Genomic DNA, 19,290 nt, shown 5'->3' with positions numbered 1-19,290 from the left:
TGGGATAGCGGCTGAGCGGCAGCTGAGCCGTATCAGTTGTCATCCCCTAAAAGCCAACCACCGGCTCTAAAAACTGGTACCGGTGTGATGCCTGCAGCTGCAGATCATCCCGCTACAACCACTTCGCTGAGCCGACATACAGGTACGTTGGTTTGTGGGAAGTGGTTAATTTGCAGCAATTTCCTTTCACTTCCTGTTTGTTTATGGGACAGGAAGTGAAGGGAAATCTCCACTATGGGACACAGATGGTGAAAGAAATCTGACAGGGGTTATAACCCTCCCTTGCTCTATCAAATATTTAAAAAAAAAAAAGTTTTTGCAAATAGTTTTACTTTAAGACTTGACATGTTTGGTATCTTTATTTAGAACAATACCCAATCTTTTATATTTTACCAAAAAACTGGGTAAGATATTGGGGTTAATTTACAAAAACTACAGAGTGCAAAATCTGTTACATTTGTACATGGTAGCCATTCAACTTCATCTTTAGCCTGCCTGTATCATGAGCGTATCGTGATTATTTTTCTGTTATTTCATGGATTTTATGGAATAAATACTTTCATCCTCTATATCCTGGAGTGCAGTCACCTTCTCTTCTATCTTGGATCATGTGGTCAGACCTCGGACTGGACCAGCACCTAGTCATCGGAGGGAGGATTGCTTTCACCTGGAGCAGTGTTGCACTTCCATTTCGTGGCAAGCTTCTAACTTCAAGCGGAGTTCCACCCTGGGAAAGCTTTTTTTTAATAAAAATACCCCCGGGACAGTCAGGGCTAGTACATTCCACAATGCTAGCCTCTGATCTGTCCCGGGTCGCACTTACCTTTTAGGAGAAATACTTACCTTGAAAAAGTATTCTCCAGCGCTGCCATCTCAGGTGTGGGCAGCTTGAAGCCAGCGCGATCCTCTTCGGCGTCCTCTTCCTTCTTCTTCGGTCCCACGATGCACTGCACCGGCCCCGCCGTCACTTCCGGGGCGCGCGCGTCATCCCTCCACAGCTTCTGGGCATGCCCAAAAGCTGTTTAGAAGGGAATGACGCGCGCCCCGGAACTGACGTCGGGGCCGGTGCAGGCGCATTGATTCCTGGGAGCGATGACGTTCAGCTCCCAGGAATCATTGCAAAAGCCAGGAAGTGACGAATCGCCGTGGCCGCCGAGGGGAGGAAGAAGGAATTAAGGTAAGTATATTTTCTCTACAAGGTGAGTAAAAAGAAAAAAAAAAAATTGCGATTATCCATTTGTTTTTCGGGTGACCCCGGAGCGAAAAGATGGAGGTAAGTATCAATTTAGGGTGGAACTCCACTTTCAGCTTGTTCAATTAATCTTTTACAACAAAAAAACTGGAGGCTGATTGGTTTCTATGCAGAGCTACACCAGATTTTGCACTCTCCAGTTTTAGTAAATCAACCCCATTGTGTTTGTTTGCACTAAAATTAAATTTAGTCTATTTTTTCCTGAAAATATGTATTTGATAAGTAACTGTGCAAATATGGTATGACATAGAAAATCGCAACTGCACCATTTTATTCTCCAGGGTCTCTCCTTTCAGAAAAAAAATATAATTTTTTGGAAGGTTTACTGTAATTTCTAGCAAAAAAAAAAGAAAATTTAACATGTGCAAAAAAATGTAAAAAAATGTGTTAATGATGTAGATGAAGTGAGCTTTACTACAGCAGCCAATGGCCCAGAGGTTGAGGTTATTACAGATGCCTATGGGTGACTGCTTCTCTTTACCACTTCTGGACCAGAGGATTTTCCCCCTTAATGACCAGACCATTTTTTTGCGATTCGGCACTGCGTTATTTTAAAGGACAATTGCGCAGTCGTGCAACGCTGTACCCAAATAAAATTGATTTCCTTTTTTCTCACAAATAGAGCTTTCTTTTGGTGACATTTGATCACCTGTGCGTTTTTATTTTTTTGCGCTATAAACAAAAAAAAAACAATTCTGAAAAAAAAAAAAAAATGTTTTCCTCTTTCTGCTATATACCATTCTCAAAAAAAAAAATTAAAAATCTTATTTTTTTCATTATTTTAGGCCAATTTGTTTTCTGCTACATATTTTTGGTAAATAAAATCCCAATAAGCGTATTTTGATTGGTTTGCGCAAAAGTTATCGCGTCTACAAACTAGGGGAAAGATGTATGTCATTTTTATTTATTTATTTTTTTACTAGTAATGGCGGCGATCTGCAATTTTTAGCGGGACTGCGACTTTGCGGCGGGCAGATCAGACCCCTAACTGACATTTTTGACACTTTTGGGGGGGACCAGTGACATTACTACAGTAATCAGTGCTAAAAATATTCACTGTCACTGTAATAATGACACTGGCAGGGAAGGGGTTAACCCAGGGGCGCTCAATAAATGTATGCCTAGAGGGTGTTTTCTAACTGTATGGGGATGGGCTTGTGACATCAACACAGAGACCTGTGTTCCTAAATAGGGGGATCACAGGCACTCTGTGTTGATAGCTGATAGAACAACAGTCTGCTGTGTTTACAACAGCAGAACGTCGTTCTCTCTCCACGGGGTCCGATTACGGGTGCCCAGAGGCAATTGCAGCCGCCAGCCCCAAGGATCGGCTTCCCTGCTGGCGAGTGGGCAGTACAGGTATGGCGATTCGCCTGAACATGACGACCTGTCGCCGTATATAGGCGACGGCTGGTTGGGAAGTGGTTAAAAAAAGCCCAATAGTCAGGTAAATACTGGAGGGCCATCAGTACACAATTACCCAATTGGAAGCTTTTCTGCTCTGTATTACGTTACGTTTCTTTGTTTCAGCCCACAGTGAAGTTCGACAAACAGCCGTGGTACATCAATGCCACCGGTGGCACTTTACACCCATACCAGCTGGAGGGACTCAACTGGCTGAGGTTTTCCTGGGCCCAGGGAACAGACACGATCCTCGCAGATGAGATGGGACTAGGGAAGACCGTTCAGACGATCGTATTCCTCTATTCTCTCTACAAAGAGGTAAGCCGTTACATGACTCCTGAGCTGCAAAAAACAAGACAAGAGCCCCAGATGCCCCTATTATTATCCACTTTACTGTAGACCTCTCTGGGATCCAGGGAAACTGTGTCCATATGCAAACATGTTTTTACCCACAATGTTATTTCTGGTACATTTTCCATCTGTTTTTGTGATTTGTTGCCCAAATTAACCACTTACCGTACATCGCTGCCTACTTCCGGGTTTTGGGCACCTGCATGCACACCCCCAGGCCAGCACCCGCTGGTGATTATACACAACTGGAGCCTGTCAGCAAGTACCTGCTAATTGGCTATGTACAATCACAGCCCAGAGCTCTGAGTTGGCCTTGTGGACCAGGAGTGTGGTGCTGAATCCAGAGGTCCAGTGAAGCTTGACTGGTGGAGTAGACGGCAGAGCAACTCTGGAAAAACAGTGTTCGTGGGAAGCTAGCCAAGGGTTCTGCCCAGGAAGGGGACCGCTCCAGTGGATAGAGTCAGTGGACGGGTGTCAGCACACACAGGCAGTGGAAGTAAAGGGGGTGCCAAGTTAGAACCCTGAAGAGAATGACTAAAACAGGAACTTTCTAAACTATCTTCACTTCAGTGCAAGGTGAAGCAGCGGCCTTGCCGCAATCTACAGTTAGTTGTCCTCAAGATTGTGCATAGTTCATAGTTGGAGTATCCCACTCATCCCTTCTCCCATCCCAGTTCCAAAAAAAATACAAAAACAACTATTATTGTTTGAGCCAAGGACATTAAATGCCGTTTTGCCTGCTATGGGTTGCTAATGGTAACCCAGGGGACCCGCAAGGTGTAATTCTCAGCAGCCCTCTAGGGGGCAGTGCCACAGGTTTAAATTCTGCTAGGAGCAAAGTGTTGAGTGAAAAGTGTAGGAACCCATAGTGACCATTAAGCGTTCACCATCTTGCTTTGATGCCAGTGGGAAGGACGGGTTCTGGTTGGTTTCTGTACCTACCATACTTTGCCCCTATTGCTGTGGTCTTAGTGGTCTTTAATGAGATAATATTATACATATTTCCCTTAAGCTTTGTTTCTCTTACGTCCTCCGACAGTCGCCGCCCACTCATACAGTCTTCACCAATGGGTATTAACTTCCTCTCCACAGGAGTAGCTAGGAAGTCAATACCCATTGGTGAAGACTGTATGAGTGGGCGGCGACTGTCGGAGGACTCAGAGAAAGGAATTTTATGGTAAGATTTTACAAAAATTCAGTTTTATCTTGCGTCCTCCGACAGTCGCCGCCCACTCATACAGTCTTCACCAATGGGTATTGACTTCCTAGCTACTCCTGTGGAGAGGAAGTCAATACCCATTGGTGAAGACTGTATGAGTGGGCGGCGACTGTCGGAAAACTCAGAGAAAGGAATTTTACGGTAAGATTTTACAAAAATTCTGTTTCTCTTACGTCCTCCGACAGTCGCCGCCTCTTCATATTCGTCACATATGGGGTATTAGACTTTGCTCCGAAGGAGTAGCTAGGCAACAGAATATGTTAACAATAAAGCTTTTAACATATCCCACCCTCAAGGGGTGGTCCCCTCAGTCAATACCCTCCTACTTCCTGCAACTATATCTCAGTTTTAATGTCTAGCTTGTCAGGAGTGGCTGGCTCTCTCTGTGCTGGGACTTTCTGTCCCAGACTCTTTCTTCCTTTTAATATTTTGTTTGAGTTTTTCTCTCTACCTTTATTTAGCTGTTATTTTGTCAGCGTTAGTTGGTTCTTCGGATGAAGAGGATCATGCGGACTGGGTCTCGGGCTGATCCCCCTGGTCGCAGGTCGTGGGTCAGTGGCTTCCCAGTCTGCCATCGAGCGTTCAGCCAGGTAACGCTCCTGGCACAGTGAACGACCCATCCCTGTTCGGTGCAGGGATGATTGGTGAGGTGGCTACCTCACTGGACGCTGTGCGGTTTCTTAACCCCCATTTTGTGCGTCTTGACTTGCGACTCTCCCTGCCTCATGTGCAGCGGCTTGTTCGCCTGTGCGGGTCCCCCACGCCATGTGAGGTAAGTGTATTTATGTGGGGACCTGTCTGTCTGGGGGGGTGTCAGTCTGGGACTGTGTAACCTGCCTCTATTCACACTGCTTGTCTCCCTATCTCTCGGCTGCATGCTGTGGGCTGCAAGGGGGGGGGGGAGCTGTATGACACTGTGTGTGTCAGACTGGTCAGTGTGAGAAGCTGTGTGCTGTGGGGCATGTTTTTTTTGGCATGTTTGGGCATATACAGCGATCGCTGCGGCGATCTGACATGTATTCTGATATTGGAATGTAATGTGTGTTTTAATGCACTGTGGAGCGGCGGTTTCGGCGCCAAACAACGCCATTTTGCCTGCACCCGCTCCGGCCGCATGGTTTACATGCATGGCGGCCATTTTCTTGTAGCCTCCATAGGCTTACATAGAGCGCCCTGGCAGCATCACTTCCTCTTTCCAGGAACACCGATCGAGGCAGCAGCAGCGGCGAGGGTCTCCTCAGGTTTTATCCTTCTGTTCTTGCTATCCATTGCCTGTATTCAGTCTGTATATTCCCTGTGGGGGTCTCATTGTGCTTGAGTGTGGTGCGGTGGGCTGCGCTTGCCGCGCTTGCTTAAAAGGGGCAGTTAACCCTTGGTTGTCTGGCATTACAGGGGCAATGGATTCTCAGGAGGGCAAATTTCCTACAGTATTGGTGGAAAGCCAGGGGACCGCTGTTTCCCCCCCAGGGGGGGATTTAGCCACTATTGTGGCTGGCCTTGCTGCTCAGGTGCAAATGCTGGTGGCTGCTCAATCTACTAAAAGGCCCAGAGTTGCTCTTTCCTCTGATTCTGAGGGTGAAGGTGATGGGGCTGTTATGGCAGGGGCCTCCTTATCGGGGTCCCGCTCCTCTCTTGATCTAGTGGGGTCTGAGGTGGAGGCTGAAGTTGAGGGGGTTGATAATTCTCCCCCTGGCTCGCCTGAAGAGCTTGCAATCATGGATGAGTTGATTGCTTCCATTAAGCAAACGCTGCGTTTGCAGGACGAAGTGTGTCCCCCCGCTGCCTTGGCGGCTTATGGGACGCAGAGGAAACGCAGGACGCCGCAGGTTTTTCCCTGCAATGCTGATTTTCAGCGCGCTGTTAAGGATCAATGGCGCGATCTGCGCAAACCTTTTGCGGTACCAAGTAAATTCAAGCTGCGTTATCCTTTTTCGCCTGCCACTGATGAAAGGTGGTGTGTGCCTCCACCAGTGGATCATGCAATTGCGGTTTTGAACAAAGCCACTGCGATTCCTGCAGAGGGTTCCCCTGTTTTCCGTGATGCCATGGATAGGAGACTGGAGTCTCTTGCCCGTCATACTTATTCTGTTACGGGTTCTATGCTTAAGGCTCTGTTTGCTTCTCTCATGGCGGCCCAGGCGATCGCAAGTTGGACGCAGATACTTAGGCGCGTCCTAGTGGCCGATTCGGCCTCGCCGGCGACCCTGGATATGGTGGATCAGATCCACCAGGGTGTCATGTATCTGTGTGATGCGGACCTGGACCTGATTCCGTTGGCTGCACGTGTGCACAGCGTGGCGGTGTTGTCTCGCCGCCTGGTTTGGTTAAAATGTTGGTCGGTGGACCAATCTTCACGTAAGACCTTAGCCAATCTGCCTTATGATGGGTCTCGCCTTTTTGGGGAGTCCCTGGATGTGTTGATTAAGGGGATCACCAGGGGTAAGAGCACTCTCTTGCCCCATTTCCCCAAGGCTAAGGGGGCTTCTGGGAAGAAGCATGCTAATTTTCGGCCCCCTCAGGGGTCCTTTCGTGCCTTTCGGCCGCACTACAAGGGCAAACCGTTCAAAGGTCAAGGCTCTCAGAAGAAGCCCTGGTCTGGTAAACAGAAGTCCGGCCAATCCGGACCTGCAGCCCATAACAGTTCGGCCTGAAGGGGCGCCCTCACCCAGTTTTGGGGTGGGGGGACGCTTGCTCGGTTTTCTTCAGCCCTGGTTGGCCCGTGTGCGGGACAGATGGGTTCTGGAAATCGTTCTATCTGGTTACAAGATCGAGTTTCTCTCTCGGCCGGAGAGCAGATTTTTTCCCTCAAATCTTCAACTGTCTCCAGAGCGCTTGCGGGACCTGCACCTGGCGGTGCGGGACCTGAGGGCTCAGGGAGTGGTGGTTCCGGTGCCTCATCGGGACAGGTTTCGGGGGTTTTATTCCAATCTGTTCACCGTGCCCAGAAAGGAGGGCAAGGTTCGTCCGATTCTGGACTTGAAGGCTCTGAACCGCTCTGTGCGGGTTCGCAAGTTCCGCATGGAATCCCTGCGGTCGGTGGTGGCTGCCCTGGTTCCGGGGGAATTCATGGCCTCCATCGATTTGAAGGATGCGTACCTTCACATCCCCATATTCGAGGGTCATCAGAGGTACCTTCGATTTGCCATTGCGGAGGATCACTACCAGTTCGTGGCGTTGCCCTTTGGTCTCGCCTCGGCTCCGCGGGTCTTCACCAAGGTGCTTGCACCGGTTCTGGCATTATTGAGGGCCCAGGGCGTTTCTGTCCTGGGGTATCTGGACGACATTCTGGTTCGGTCTGCGACCAGCCAGGGTCTGGAGGAGGACCTGTCTGTCACGATGCAAACTCTGCAGGAGTTTGGTTGGACGATAAATTTTCCAAAGTCGACACTGAGTCCGTCGGTTCGTCTCCCCTATCTGGGAATGATACTGGACTCGGTGCAGGCGAAGGTCTTCCTGCCGGAAGACAAATTCAGGACTCTCCGGGAGGAAGTCAGGTCCCTCAGGGACGTTCCGAACTCGTCTCTGCGGACGTGTATGAGATGTCTGGGATTGATGGTCTCGGCCTTCGAGGCGATTCCTTTCGCCCAGTTTCACACGCGGGGTCTCCAGGCGGAGATCCTGTCCAGGTGGGACGGGCGACCTCAATCTCTGGATCTTCAAATCTCGTTGAGTCTTCGCACCAGGGAAAACCTTCTGTGGTGGCTCCAGTCCCCGTTGGTGTCCGGGGGCAAGTCGTTTCGTCCGATCTCGTGGACGGTGATCACCACGGATGCCAGCCTGTCGGGCTGGGGTGGTGTTCTGGGCGTTCTGTCCGCTCAGGGGACTTGGTCGGAGGGGGAGTCTTCCCTTCCGATCAACATTCTGGAATTGCGTGCGATAATTCTCTGTCTTCATCGCTGGACGGACCGGCTGCAGGGTTGCCCGGTTCGGGTGCAGACGGACAATGCCACGGCGGTGGCCTACATCAACCACCAAGGGGGCACCAGGAGTGCCCGAGCGGCTCGAGAAGTGGCCGACATTCTGTCTTGGGCCGAGACTCATGTCCCGGCGATAACGGCGGTTCACATTCCGGGTGTGGAGAACTGGCAGGCGGACTATCTGAGTCGCCAGACCCTGGATCAGGGCAATGGTCTCTCCATCCGGCTGTCTTCCAGATGTTGTGCGCGAAGTGGGGTCTTCCAGATGTGGACCTGTTCGCGTCTCGTCTCAACAACAAGGTGATGAGGTTCGTGGCAAGGACGCGCGACCCTCGGGCAGACGCGTCGGACGCGTTAGTGGCCCCGTGGCATCAGTACAGGCTGATGTACGCGTTTCCACCGATTCAGTTGCTGTCCAGGTTCCTTCGCAGGTTACACTCGGAACGCAACACGGTGATTCTTGTGGCACCGGACTGGCCTCGCCGATCCTGGTACGCAGACCTCGTGAATCTGGCGGTCGACGCCCGTGGCGTCTGCCTCTTCGAGACGATCTACTTTCTCAAGGACCGATATACCATCCTGCTTTGCAGTCGCTGGCTTTGACGGCCTGGCTGTTGAGACCGAGGTCCTGAAGGAGAGGGGTCTCTCTCCGGAGGTCGTTCATACTTTAATCAACGCGAGGAAGTCTTCCTCGGGGAAGGTTTATTACCGTACTTGGAAGGCCTATTTTGCCTGGTGTGAGTCCAGGGGGTTTTCACCCCGCACGTACTCGGTGTCCCGTGTGTTGTCTTTCCTTCAAACGGGTGTTGATCAGCGTTTGGCGCTGGCTACGATAAAGGGTCAGGTGTCTGCTCTGGCCGTTCTGTTTCAACGTCCCGTGGCTTCCAACCCATTGGTTGGCACCTTTGTTCAGGGTGTGCGGCATCTGGTTCCCCCGAGGCGGGATCCTCTGCCCCCTTGGGACTTGAATCTCGTTCTATCTGTGTTACAACGTGCTCCTTTTGAACAGATCAGGGAGATCTCGTTGTCTATGTTGTCCAAAAAGGTCGCCTTTTTGGTGGCGATCACTTCGGCTCGCAGAGTGTCGGAGCTGGCGGCTTTGTCCTGCAAGTCTCCGTACCTGGTTATTCTTTTGGATAAGGTGGTCTTGCGACCTAATCCTTCTTTTCTTCCGAAACGAGTTTCGGAATTCCATCTTAATGAGGATATTGTCTTGCCTTCGTTGTGCACGAAGCCTAAACATCCAAAGGAGGTGAGATTGCACTCTCTGGATGTTGTTCGGGCGATTAGTCTTTTCGAAAGACGGACTCCTTGTTTGTTCTTCCAGAGGGTCCTCGGAAGGGCATGGCGGCTTCGGCCTCTACCATCGCCAAATGGATCAGGCAGACCATTGAACAGGCCTATGCTTTGCAGGGGAAGGTTCCCCCTGTGCCTGTGAAGGCGCACTCTACTAGATCTCTGAGTACGTCTTGGGCCTGTCGTCATGGGGCTTCTATAGCCCAGGTGTGTAAGGCGGCGACTTGGTCGACCGTGCACACTTTCACAAAATTCTACAAAGTAGATGTTCAGGCATCGGCGGATGTTTCCTTTGGCCGCAAGGTTCTTAGTGCGGCTGTTCCCTAGGGTCCCTTGTTGGGGACTCCTGGCTGTTGGGATAAGTTTTGTATCCCCTGGTTTTTTGTCTTTTCCTGGGTTGTTGCTCCTGTTGAGCACTTGTTTTTTGCTGTTGCCCAGCTGGTTTCCTACCTTTGGTAAGGTTCCTTCTTTGATGCGGAGACTGCGTTGCCTTTCGGCGCGGATGCGTTTCCCACCCCTCATGTTTGCACTGCTTTGGGACGTCCCCATATGTGACGAATATGAAGAGGCGGCGACTGTCGGAGGACGTAAGAGAAAACGGAATTTTTGTAAAATCTTACCTGTAAAATTCCTTTCTCTGAGTCCTCCGACAGTCGCCGCCCCCGCCCCTCTTTTGGGGTTTGATTGTATACTCTACTGCTATTCCACTAAAACTGAGATATGGTTGCAGGAAGTAGGAGGGTATTGACTGAGGGGACCACCCCTTGAGGGTGGGATATGTTAAAAGCTTTATTGTTAACATATTCTGTTGCCTAGCTACTCCTTCGGAGCAAAGTCTAATACCCCATATGTGACGAATATGAAGAGGCGGCGACTGTCGGAGGACTCAGAGAAAGGAATTTTACAGGTAAGATTTTACAAAAATTCCGTTTTTTTTTTACCACTTGATAAATGATGTGGTGGCACAGTAAGAATCAAATCTGCAAAGTTTATTTTCCAAGATGGGTACATTCTCACACTTTGATGATAGCTCCTGATGAATGGTAGGATAGACAGGAATTATTCAGTCATTCCCAAGTGTGACCATTCCGCTTGCAGCAGATGTGCGCTCTGTTATTTATGACAAAGGAATATAGAACTACGCCAGATGGCGTTTCCTAAAACCTTCAATGCTGGGACAGGTTACTTTGGGGACATTCTATGGCATGAATATTGTAGTAAAGCTCTACAGAACACATTGCTGAGCAGAGGAAGCATAGACAATTACTTTCATTAATTTTAGATTTTTATTACACAGATGTTATGTTAAATGGTATACTTAGTGGTTTCATACATTTTTTCATACATAGTTTTTTTTTTTTTCTATGGACACGACACAAATATTGCATATTATTATTTTGTATTTTCATATACAGCCTGCAGGGGGAGCCCTTAGCTCATTTTCATGTTTTCCAGGCTCTTCCTTTCTGTTCTGCAAAAAAAAAAAAATTACTGTCAACAACTTAAAGTGGAACTAAATGCACTCATTCAGCATTAACAATGTTTTAAATCCTTACGCTGCCAGTATTAGTAAATAAACATGAAGATATATTATATTTGTTTTTTTACATTTCTTCAGTTACTTCCTGGTTCAGGCCTAGGCCAAAATTATGTTATACATCCCAGGAGTGTTCATGGTATTTTTTTTTCTTTAATCTCTTGGGGGAGGGGGGGGGGTTGGGGGACTTTCTTAGCTAAGCATACCCTCTGTCCTGCATGCTTGACCTAAGGGCAGATGGATTCTAGGAAGCCAATGCTACATGAATCACCTGCCCTTACTTAAGATGGCTACAGCTAGAAATGCTAGGGGGTGTTTTTCAAAGCATTCACCCATAAAAATAAATTATTTTAAATATTAAAAATGTAATTCAATAGTGTTTTCAGTTTATGGTGCTCTGATGCAGTTTAGTTCCAACTTAATGTGTATGCAAACCTTTTAGGTCTGTTTAATATACCATTGAAATTGTTTTGTAATATCTGTTCAATAAATACACTAAAATACCTATGTAAAGGGCTAAGTTGCGCTAATAAGTACTGAATCGACAACTGATCATCAGATAAAGCACAATAATGATAGTCCACAATGATAACAAGTCTGTATCCAAATGGCAGGCACAGTCCAAATTTCAAAATTCCAGTGTCAGATGAATAAACCAAAGTTCATATCTCCTTACCAGAAAGCGGAATAGAGTTCGCCCAAAAACTCAAATCAGATCAGTTCACCCAGCCTCCAATCGATATGTTCAGATATTCCTCACATCCACAGGTGATAGTCATATATGGAAGAAAAATTGAAACTCCATAGCATAATACTGTTAAATATTATTGGATCACCCTGAGGAGTGCACACCGTCACCAGAAGGCTGATAGTAGAAAGCACCAGCACCCTTAAGTCCCAAATGCTTACCAGATGGTAAATATTTTGTGATAAGTAAGGAATGGAAGTGACACACAGAGACCTCTCCCGACACCACTGCCTCTTACCAGATTTTAGTAGGTTCAAGCCAAACAGTCCATCATCCGGTCCTCGGAGCCAATAACTCTAAAGATCACTCCAAAGCAAGATAGGGTTCACCCTCAAACACAGATGGAATTGAGTCGACCAGCCTCAGATGAAAGTGCTCAGGTTCGTTCGCCTCACATCAGTCAATGGTTAGTCATATGTGGGAAAAATAGACTCCATAGCATAATACTGTTATTGCTTGAAAGTCACCCTAAGAGGTGCACACCATCACCAGAGTCCCCAGACAGAGCACCAACACCCCTATGCACCAAATGCTTACCAGATAGATAAAGCCTTAAGTGAAAAGGAGGGAGTATATACACAGAGGACCTCTCCCAGCACCACTGCCACTTACCAGACTGCAATGGGTTAAAGCCACTCTCTCCAGAAGCCAATCCTTGGAGCAGGTATCACCGGGAGGATATTCTTAAGCTGGCTCAATCGTGTCTGTACAGCCTGCAGGAAACAGACCACTCAGGATTCCTGCTGGCTGCAGCTCTTCATCCAGGTACTGGAAATCATACCACTAAAATACCTGTCGATCCTGCCAGATGTCTAGCGCTGTACTGTGCTCTGTGAAATGTTTTTTCAAGCAACTTTAGTTCATTTTCTTGGACTACAGAATATCTCATGCACTTTGTTATGGAGACAAGGAGATGGAAGTAGGGGGGTTTTCTGTAGTACTAATATCTTTACTGTACCTGGGTACAATGCTGCTCATCCATAAAAACCATATGGCAAGCAAGTATTGTCAACCTGGGACAGGGAGTGTGTTACTGGCAGAATCTCCAGGTGAAAACAAAGGGAAATAAAGCCTGACTATATTTGGCAAAGAAGACGTTAATGTGGACGAAGTGCGTAGGGAGGAGCAATAGTGGTGACATCATCATGCATGCAGGTGGACCAGAGACAAGCATAATTTTGATGCTTGTTTTTTATCTGTGCTTGCAAGTGCCTGCTTTTAAATATTTAAACGGAGATATTAGAAAATGCTACTGTAAGGGGTACCGAATGCAGGTATCAGATGACCAGATCAGTGGGCTGTACCTTAAGAAATCAGGAACCAGGCTGAATAAGGGTGAATTAAAGTGTTACTAAACCCACAACAGTAAAATCAGTGTGTATATGCAGTAAAGGATGCTTGTTCTACTCACTGTGGAACTAAGGGATTAATCCTCTGCATTGTATAAAAAGGCTGTGTAATCCTGTTTTCTCTGATCGTCCCCTTTTTCCACTGTCCCCAATAAATGTCCTGATAATATTGAGCCAGGGGGCACTCTGCACATGCTCAGCTTAATGTGTATTGCTAGAGAGTTTTTTTTTTTTTTTTTTTTAATTGGGAGGGTGCTTGTGATCAGCACAGGGCCAATCAGCACTGTCCAGACAGAGGGTCAGGGGTCCTGCATCCTGATAGGACAGTCAGAGGAGAATAAAAACTCCTCCTACAAGCTTTACCCAGACACTGATAGAAGTCTCAAGACTGCTATATACTGCTGATGAGAAATGGTATTTAGCAGTTTATATTTAGTTAAACTATTGCATTTCTAGGTTCTGTGTACAGTGGGAGAGCAGATATAGTGACTGCAGGCTTCTGGGTTTAGTAACACTTTAAGTTTATTAAAATAAATATCCCTCTCCCAACACCAGTAAACTATAAACAATGTAAAGTGACAAAATAAACATGATAGTGCAGCAACCCAAAGACAACCTAACTAACCATGTACAAATAGAGGGAGCACACATGAGCAGGGCAAGGTCAGGACCGAGACAGGAAACAAAGGGGAGCAGAGCAGGGCATGAAGTACTGATTGCGGGGTACTGGGAGCAGGTCACAGGAACAAGGAGCAGGTATGGGATCGGAAACAATGCACAGGATCAGGTATGGGATCAGAAACAAGGCACATGATCAGGCATGGTATCAGAAACAAGGCACATGATCAGGTATGGGATCAGAAACAAGGCACATGATCAGGCATGGTATCAGAAACAAGGCACATGATCAGGTATGGGATCAGAAACAAGGCACAGGATCGGGTATGGGATCAGGAACAAGGTACAAGATCAGGCATGGGATCAGAAACAAGGCACAGGATCGGGTATGGGATCAGAAACAAGGCACGGGATCAGGTATGGGATCAGAAACAAGGCACAGGATCAGGTATGGGATCAGAAACAAGGCTCGGATCAGGTATGGGATCAGAAACAAGGCACGGGATCAGGTATGGGATCAGAAACAAGGCACAGGACCAGGTATGGGATCAGAAACAAGGCACAGGACCAGGTATGGGATCAGAAACAAGGCACAGGACCAGGTATGGGATCAGAAACAAGGCACTTTATCAGGCATCAGTATGGGCACCAGTATGAGCTGTATTTCGTGTCCTGATTGATATCTGCGATACTTTAATATCCTTTCTGGAGCCTGTGGAGTTTGATGTAACGCCTGTGACTCTGGATATCGTCCTGAGGGGTGTTTTGAGGATTTGCCTTTAATTTGGAGCATCATCATTCTTTACCTGGCGAACATATCTGCTATCTTTGGTAAGCAGTATATAACCCATTCTATTTCAGAGGAGTCATTCCCTGGACATATTTTGGACTTTATTCACATTTTTCACCTTATCTACTGATGTATGGGACTTTATAAGGACCTTTTCTAAAAACTTCACGTTTGGAATTTCATTTAGCGCAGCTTTTTTATTATATACTTTATCAGGCATGGCATCAGAAACAGGGTACAGGATCAGGCATGGGATCAGAAACAAGGCACAGGATCGGGTATGGGATCAGAAACAAGGCACAGGATCAGATATGGGATCAGAAACGAGGTAAAGTACAGGGTCAGGCATGGGATCAGAAACAAGGCATAGGATCAGGTATGGGATCAGAAACAAGGCATAGGATCAGGTATGGGATCAGAAACAAGGCTAAGGATCAGGCATGAGATCAGGAACAAGGCACTGGATTAGGCATAGGATCAGAAACAAGGCACAGGATTAAGTATGAGATCAGAAACAAGGCACAGATCAGGCATGGGATCAGAAACAAGGCACAGGATCAGGCATGGGATCAGATACAAGGCACTGGGTTAGGTATGAGATCTGAAACAAGGCACATGATCAGGTATGGGATCAGTAACAGGGCACTGGATCAGGTATGGGATCAGAAACAAGGCTCAGGATCAGGCATGGGATGAGGAACAAGGCACAGGATCAGGCATGGGATCAGAAACAAGGCACAGGATCAGGTATGGGATCAGAAACAAGGCACAGGGTCAGGCATGGGATCAGAAACAAGGCTCAGGATCAGGCATGGGATGAGGAACAAGGCACAGGATCAGGCATGGGAACAGAAACAAGGCACAGGATCAGGTACTTGGATCAGAAACAAGGCACAGGGTCAGGCATGGGATCAGAACAAGGCACAAGGTCAAGCATGGGATCAGAAAAAAGGCGCAGGATCAGAAACATGGCGCAGGATCAAGCATGGGATCAGAAACAAGGCACAGGATCAAGCATGGTATCAGAAACAAGGCGCAGGATCAAGCATGGGATCAGAAACAAGGCGCAGGATCAAGCATGGGATCAGAAACAAGGCTCAGGATCAGGCATGGGATCAGAAACAAGGCACAGGATCAGGCATGGGACCAGAAACAAGGTATGGGATCAGAAACAAGGCACAGGATCAGGTATGGGATCAGAAACAGGGCACAGGATCAGGTATGGGATCAGAAACAAGGCACAGGATCAGGTATTTGGATCAGAAACAAGGCACAGGGTCAGGCATGGGATCAGAAACAAGACGCAGGATCAGAAACAAGGTGCAGGATCAAGCACGGGATCAGAAACAAGGCGCAGGATCAGAAAAAAGGCACAGGATCAAGCATGGGATCAGAAACAAGGCGCAGGATCAGAAAAAAAGCACAGGATCAAGCATGGGATCAGAAACAAGGCATAGGATCAGGCATGGGATCAGAAACAAGGCACATGATCAAGCATGGGATCAGAAACAAGGCACAGGATCAGGCATGGGATCAGAAACAAGGAGCAGGATCAGGCATGAGATCAGAAAAAAGGCACACGATCAGGCATGGGTTTAGAAACAAGGCACATGATCAGGCAGGGACACGGCTCACAGGAAGAACACTTAAGCCCTGAACTTCAGTTGAGCCCATGTTCACATTGGTCCGATTTGACATGTGAAATCAGAGCAAATTGCCCGGCAATGACACCGTCCGAATCAGTGTGACACCGACTTTGTGGCGCAGCATTAATTCCCAAAAGTAGTTTCTGTTCTACTTTTGGCGACTTCGGGGGGGCGATGTCAATTGACATCTGTGCAGGAACCCTCACGGATGTCTGTGAAATCACCCCCAAAGTCAGACTGAAAATGAAGCTGAACCCACACGGCTTCAAACCCGCCCTCAGTGTGAACCGAGACTCAGGCTTGGTTCACATTGGTGTGATGGAAGACATCACATGTGATTCGCACCGCACTGCTGTGCAAATCACATGCAATGCAAATTCAGCCATACGAATTGTACGTTGGAGCAAATCGAACATGCTTCAAGTGCCACAGTAGTATTAAAACAAAGTACACACAATTCTTGGTGACTAGGTTTTATAGGACCCCCTTGGTGGGGAGAGACCCTGGCACCTCAGATGGGCTCATACTGTGACCTGGCCTTGCCCTGTATATAGGCATGTTGTATTTTACCACAAGCAAGGTTTGGTGATCAGGCACATCACAGGACTGAGATACACAGTTTTAGCACCCCTCTCTGGGCTGCAATTCAGTGGTCACATTGCGGGCCTTGGAACCCCTGGACTCTTACTCCTTACTTTAAATGTTAAATTTCAACATAACCTGATTGGTCTGACTGCTGCCTCATGATTTTATCCTCAGACAATATTTTATCACCGCCATCCTTACTGTTATTATTATATACCTCAATTTCTTGCCTTGACTTGTGTCTTTTCAGGGTCACTCTAAAGGTCCGTACCTTGTGAGCGCTCCGTTATCCACCATCATCAACTGGGAGCGAGAATTCGAAATGTGGGCGCCGGAGTTTTATGTGGTGACGTACACTGGTGATAAGGACAGCAGAGCCATAATTAGGGAAAATGAATTCTCCTTCGAGGACAACGCCATCAGAAGCGGGAAGAAAGTGTTCAGAATGAAAGTAAGGAAATAAAGAATTTAAATATAGAAATGCTTCCTTGCATGATGTCATGTAGAGATCCTGTTTTCAAGTACACACTGTCCCCTGCCCATTGACGACAAGGTGATAAAGAGACAGAGCCTGCCAATAGCAGCAGTTCTGACTCCGCTACCAGCACACCCCCACCCACCCCTCATCAGAAAATTTAAAGTTATAATAAACACATATTACAATTTTTTTTAAAAACAAACATGTTATACTTAGGCCCCGTTCACACTGGGGCGATCCGACTTCCAGGGGCGACCTCGCAGGTCGCGGCGTGCTGCTCGCACCGCGACCTCGGAGCGGCCGGCACGGACTTCATAACATCGAAGTCTATGCAGGTCGCTCCGGGTCGCCCCAAAGAAGCTCCAGACCCTTTTTCTAAGTCGGAACGACTTGTGTCGCTCCTATTAGAACGGGTCCGCAGCTTCTCTATGGAAGGCGACCTGTCAGGCGACCAGGTCGCCTGACAGGTCGCCCCAGTGTGAACGGGGGCTTACCTGCTCTGTGTAATGCTTTTGCCCCCATCCTCCTCTTCCTGGGTCCCCCGCCGGTTCTCTGACCCCCCCCCCCCCCCCCCCCCGCCGAGTGCCCCCATAACAGGCTGCCTGCTATGGGGGCATTTGAGCATGCTCGCTTCTAAGGCACCTCTGTGTGTCTATGGGACACACAGCGCGTGGCTCAGTCCCGCCCCCCACTCCCGTCTCCCCCCCCAGCTTTGATTGACAGCAGTGGGAACCAATGGTTCCAACTGCTGTGTCTCAGCCAATGAGGAGGCAGAGACCCGGGAGAAGTAAACGTCAACTGCCCCAACCTATAACTGACCTTAACGGCAGGGAGCACATGGAAGGACATTGCATGTCAAACATATACAAAGAAAAAATCCCAGCTGAACTTACCAGCCAGCCTGCAACAAACCAAATTGTGCTGTCTAACAGTTCACGTTAAAATAAGGAGTTTAGTTTGCACACATTTGCAAATACATGGGTAAGCTGCAGAGGCCGCAACAAGGCACCACATTATTATCTGTAGTCCTAACTCTATACATTTTGAGAGTCTCCATAGTAGGAGCACATATTTAATAATGGATAGATCAACATTTTCCTCTTTTATCTAGAAAGAAGCTCAAATAAAATTCCACGTGTTGCTCACATCATACGAACTCATTACGATCGACCATGCAGTCCTGGGCTCCATCGAGTGGGCGTGTCTAGTGGTGGATGAAGCTCACCGTCTCAAGAACAACCAATCAAAAGTAAGTCATTGTTAAAGCCTTGCCTATTAAAAGGTTAAAGGTTATTGTTTACCAGATGCCCTCTTAAAGCTGTAATTGGAGCAATGGCTTACCATGAATGTAAACGTTATTGTGGCCTTCCCAGTATAGTTGTAGGTCACCCATACGCTGTGTCTTTCCCAGAAAGTTAGGATATGTTAGGCTGGCAAAGTTGATTGATCGATCGGTATAATCCAACTTGCCAGATTTTACTTGCGATCATCGCTAGCGGTTGCTATAGCCACTAGCAATATTGAGGGTTCTCCTCTCCCCCCCTCTCTCGGCAGAAGGGATTCCCCTGTCAGCACGGTCTGCGTTGATGGGGTAATCTTGTGCAATTTTCTTTCCTGCTCCATCCTTTGGCCTTCCTAAATGTTAGAATTAAGAACTCTGCCTTTAAAATAAACCTGTACTGAGGGAAATACAGAGGGTGCTATTGCTCGCCACTTTCTTGACCTGGAACAGACGTGGACATCAGAAAAGTCAGCATGAAGTCAGAATTCTGCTCACTTGCTTCGAGTTGGTAACGTATGCCTTGTTTCCACTGAGCGGAACCGTTCGGGACGGTACAGTTTGGAAGGGTTATAAGGGTCCGGCCTATTCAGGTGAGCGTTTCCACTGCAAGTCTGGACTATTATCTGGACTGAGCTTTTTTCGTTTGATGTGAGCATTGATGTTTTCCTGTCCGCCAATCAGTGGAATGTATCGTGTGACGCCAGTAGCTCCGCCCTAACCGTACCGTACCATTTCCTATGGCTCTACATCTGAAGGAGGACTAGGAATGGTGCGGTTTGGTTCGGTTGTATGGGCCACTTTCATAATGGAAACACTCA

The 19,290-nt window shown here is 47.7% G+C and overlaps 1 protein-coding gene across 9 annotated transcripts in view; it reads left to right on the top strand.

Moving 5' to 3' along the window:
- CHD5 (chromodomain helicase DNA binding protein 5) overlaps positions 1–19,290 on the top strand; it is a 409,378-nt gene that overhangs the window by 272,655 nt on the left and 117,433 nt on the right. For all 9 annotated transcript variants that reach the window (XM_082273263.1, XM_082273262.1, XM_082273261.1 and 6 more), the window contains exons 14-16: positions 2,783–2,974; positions 16,963–17,163; positions 18,302–18,439. In XM_082273263.1, coding sequence (XP_082129389.1) covers positions 2,783–2,974; positions 16,963–17,163; positions 18,302–18,439 — 531 coding nt within the window. The remainder of the gene's footprint in view (positions 1–2,782; positions 2,975–16,962; positions 17,164–18,301; positions 18,440–19,290) is intronic.

This window comes from Pelophylax lessonae, assembly GCF_965119305.1.
Source record: "Pelophylax lessonae genome assembly, chromosome: 12".
Lineage (NCBI taxonomy): Eukaryota > Metazoa > Chordata > Amphibia > Anura > Ranidae > Pelophylax > Pelophylax lessonae.
Note: the sequence above shows the minus strand (reverse complement) of the source record. Positions and strands in the feature narration are given on the sequence as shown.